The sequence below is a fragment of the Elephantulus edwardii genome, unplaced genomic scaffold (assembly GCF_000299155.1).
Source record: "Elephantulus edwardii isolate Elephantulus edwardi_28Jun2011 unplaced genomic scaffold, EleEdw1.0 scaffold00512, whole genome shotgun sequence".
In the NCBI taxonomy this organism is placed as follows: domain Eukaryota; kingdom Metazoa; phylum Chordata; class Mammalia; order Macroscelidea; family Macroscelididae; genus Elephantulus; species Elephantulus edwardii.
The window spans coordinates 507,045-511,496 of record NW_006400262.1 but is presented as its reverse complement, the minus strand read 5'-3'; the positions used below and the strand labels follow the sequence as shown (position 1 = coordinate 511,496).

The window sequence follows — 4,452 nt, the reverse complement described above, 5'->3', positions numbered from 1 at the left end:
AAATGCTTTCATTTCTTCTATAAGTCATGATTTATGTAACTCACAGAGTCTACATCTTTCCAGGCCTGCTTTTCCGTCAAATCTCGTGTGGTACGAATTGGCTGCTACCTTTCATACTGTTGGTAGTAAACGGTACATTTTTCAGTGAAACTCACTCAGTACACAATGTGGGTGAGATTCCTGGGAAAAATTTCAAGGAACGAAGGACCAACGGTATCAAATGTACAAGCGAATTCGTACCACACGGGATTGGACTGCAAATCAGGCTTAGAGAGATGTAAACTCTGTGAGTCACATACACTATGACTTTCAGAAGGAATGAAATCGTTTGTCTCCAAAACCCTCGTGTGTGTCACACGGAATTTTCAGTCATCTGTGTTGTCCCCTGGTAGGAAATTAGCAATTCAGGATAAAAGTGCACATAAACACCAATGCAACATTGTGTTCGCAAAGCGCAGCCCCATACTTACTGAAGTCCTCAAATGACACACTGTGTTGGACATGTCTTTCTCTGTAATCTGCGTCTTGCTGAACAGTGAATGGTTTAACATAGTGATGTTCTGCTGTATATGACATTTTGGTGATATTCGTACCACACGTGATTTCCAGAAGTGCTTCTGCCTTCGTTCCTAGAAATTTTCCCCAAGAATCTCACCCACATTGTGTACTCTGTGTGTTTCACAGAAAGATGTACAGATTACTACCAAAGGTATCAAATGTAGTAGCAAATACGTACCACACAGGATTTGACTGAAAAGCAGGCCTGGAAAGATGTAAACTCTGTGAGTTTACATGCACTATGATTTTCAGAAGGAATTAAAGCATTTGTCTAAAAAACTCTCGTTTGTTTACGGAATTCACAGTAATCTGTGTTGTCTCCTTGTAGGAAACTTAGCAAATGACGATAAAAGTGCGCGTAAACACCTAGGCAACCTTATGTTCTCAAAGCGCAGCCCCATGCTTACTGAAGCCCTCGAATGACACACTGTGTTGGAAATGTCTTTCTCGGAAATCTGCGTCTTGCTGAACAATGAGTGATTTGACGTTGTGATGTTCTGCTGTATATGACATTTCGGTGATATTCGTACCACACGGGATTTCCAGAAGTGCTTCTTCCTTCGTTCCTAGACATTTTTCCCAAGAATCTCACCCACATTGTGTACTGAGTGGGTTTCACAGAAAGACGTACCGTTTACTACAAAAGGTATCAAATGTAGCAGCAAATACGTACCACACGGGATTTGACTGAAAAGCAGGCCTGGAAAGATGTAAACTCTGTGAGTTACATACACTATGACTTTCTGAAGGAATGAAAGCATTTGTCTCCAAAACGCTCTTGTGTGTCACACGGAATTTTCAGTACTCTGTGTTGTCTCCTTCTAGGAAACATAGCAATTCAGGATAAAAGTGCACGTAAACACCTGTGCAACGTTGTGTTCGGAAAACGCAGCCCCTTACTTACTGAAACCCTCGAATGACACACTGTTGGATATGTGTTTCTCTGTAATCTGCGTCTTGCTGAACAATGAGTGATTTGGACAGAACTAGTAACTAGCAAACACTTCCTGTTTCAATCTGCTCAGATCAGAGCAGATTAGATCCAACCTGCTATCTGAATACAAGTGCTCTAAGGGAGGGCACAAGCTCTGAGACAATATAGCAGCAGATGCATTAGATGCAGGGTTTCTCCCCAGTGTGAGCAAGCCTAGGTTACCTCAGCACTGAGGAAAGAGCAACAATCTGTATATCCGCACACTAGAAAGCTTTATTCAGATCTGTAAATTTAATTGTCTAGGATTCAGTCAAGTGACATCTGCACTGGTACACAATACTCTAATAATGAAAATAGCCAAACGAGGACAGTCTTTGACATTGCAGTCTTTAAGGTAACAGGCTAAATCAAATGCTTCATGTAAAATACCAGAAGTTTAGGTGCAGACTGATATTCTGAAAAATCACTTAGAGTGACATTCCAACTCAGTGACCCTATAAGGTAGGACAGAACTGCCCCACAGGGTTTTTGAAGTTGTAAATCTTTATGGAGCAGATTGCCTTATCTTTCTCGTGAATAGTTAATGACAGGTTACCTGATGGTCTATTGGTTCAGTTAGCCTGTAACCAGGGCTCCTAGCAGAGCATTCACAGCTGCGATGAAAAAAGCACACACTGCTTATGTACAAAAACCTCTATGAGTCTTTATTGGTTTTGGAGATGTGTGGTACATAAAATGAACAGCATTGCACCAGCTATGGAAGTACGGACAGCAGAGTGTTACTCTTCAACCAGGGTCTCAGGGCAACACTTGGCTCTAATACGCATGAAAAATAATTTTACAATATCACTCTGAAATAGTCTTTTAAAAGATGACAAGAACTGATAGCTCAAACTCTTTAAAATGTGAGATACAGTAGCTCCTTCAGTACTGGGCACTGGTGTGAAAGGCCAGCTTAGGCATCTGAAGGTAAGTCAAAAAAACAACCAAGTGAGGGCAAGAGGTTTTATTTTCAGTGTTGAGAGAGAAACCAGATGGTCCAAGTTGATACTTTCAGTCCAAGCTCACTGTGGGTTCTGTAGGAATCCAGCAGGTAATATAGTTAATAAGCCAAAGGATGAAAAATGCCAGCCAGTCTTTCATGTCACTGATTCCAAATGGAGAGACTGACACTGCAGGAGTCATAAACCACCATGGAGGAAGTGTAAAGGGAGACATCTGTAACAATTAAGGGAGCTGGTGGGGCCAGCCCAGCCCTTACCCTTCTGCCACTGGGTAAACAGTGGCACTCTCTACTTTCACATGTGAACTAGGAAGACTTCCTTTATGTCAATGTTCCATTTTGAAAATAACCAACACCATTCCCCTCCCCCCACTATTATTTTTCATAAATTCTGTTTCCAAAGATCTGATTCTCCTGGGTCTAGACTTTTTCCTTCCGCTTCAATTTGGATACTTTCTTAACAGTCCCATTCTTGTTTAGCAGCTTCAGGACACGGTCTTTGTGATCTAAGACTTTTAGCATGGAGTCTCTGGCTTCACTGATTTGATCCATTACCAGTTTACACCTCTGCATATTTCCCTGAAAGAAAGACAGGACATCTTCTATCAGTAATCATAAGGTCAATATGGCTTTTAAAGAATTTCACACAAATGGGTTCATACCATTTTGATGATATCACATGGGGAAAATGTTTTACTATTTCTTGATAATGTTGACTGAAGTATGTAATGAATTCTATGAACAATATGAAGATAAGGGAAGGCTAACACTGTCCAAGAACAGTCTCCTAAGAGAGGACACTATGCAGATAAAGAATCACATGAACCTGTATGAGCTCATTTATTCGGTGCAGATCATCATCAGTTGCTGCTTTTTTCTTTGGGATAATTCCTTCTTGTAAATTGGTTAGTCTTTCATAAACATCATGCTCTAGATTCGTCTGTAACACACAGGAGAAAAGATAGTGATTTCATACAATTTTTTTCTGTCCACCTCAGACAAAACTGCATTTCTAAAATAAAGCCACCTTTATAAACTGGTATTAAGAGCTGTTGAGGTGATAAAGTCCTTTCTTTTAAGATACAAAATACACATTAAGAGAAATGAATCAACACATATTTAAATGACAATTTGCCAAAGAGTCAACTTTAAGGATAAATTTTAAACAGTGTTCTCAAGTCATAATTTCTAAAAGAAAAAAAAAGTATGAATTTCATAGAAACTTGATTTGCTGCTAAGTGCAAAAACCAACCAAGGTGTTACAGTTTTAAGATGCTCATAAATGATTATGTTTCTCATTATCACCACTACTCCAAAGATTAGAAAATACTGACGTTATTCCATATAATTTGGTCCTGAGAACAAAAATTGATATATATTTAAATTAAAAGGCATAGGTACATATTATAATAATTCTAACATGACCACGTTAAATGTGAATGTTTCAGAAATTACTCAAAAGAAAGTGTTGACAAGTTGAGATGTCTCCAGCAGCATTCTCTCTTCAGCATGATGACCAGGTGTTGGAGCTGTACCTACCAGCTGCAGCAACTGGGCAGCACAGAGGTGGACTTTCCAGCCTTGAGCACGACAGGACACTCCTTTTTGATTAGCTATCTCCTGCAGCATAGCTTTTTTCTCTTCTGCAATCATATAAAAATGTTTAAATGTTTACAATGTAAAAGTCATTAACCTAACTGCTTATATTTTATTAAGACATGCAGTTGTTGTTGTTATGTGCCGTTGAGTTGTTTGCAACTCATAGCGACCCTATGTACAACAAACAGCCCTAAACCCTGCTCTATCCTGTGCCAATCTCATTGTCTCTTGACACACCCGTCCCGGTTAGCCCAGTCACAGAATCAATCCACCTCATAGAGGGTCTTCCCCTCCTGCGCTGTCCCTCCACTCTGCCCAGCATGATGTCCCTCTCTAAAGACCTGTCTCTCCTTACAAC

General features: G+C 39.9%; 1 protein-coding gene across 1 annotated transcript in view; it reads right to left on the bottom strand.

The window, feature by feature from the left end:
* Positions 1–2,915: 2,915 nt before the first annotated feature.
* LOC102852103 (histone deacetylase complex subunit SAP130-like) overlaps positions 2,916–4,452 on the bottom strand; it is a 138,434-nt gene continuing 136,897 nt past the window's right edge. Inside the window, exons 18-20 of the mRNA XM_006903120.1 lie at positions 4,035–4,138; positions 3,322–3,435; positions 2,916–3,074 (exon numbers count right to left, since the gene is read on the bottom strand). Of these exons, the coding sequence (XP_006903182.1) occupies positions 2,916–3,074; positions 3,322–3,435; positions 4,035–4,138 (377 nt within the window). The remainder of the gene's footprint in view (positions 3,075–3,321; positions 3,436–4,034; positions 4,139–4,452) is intronic.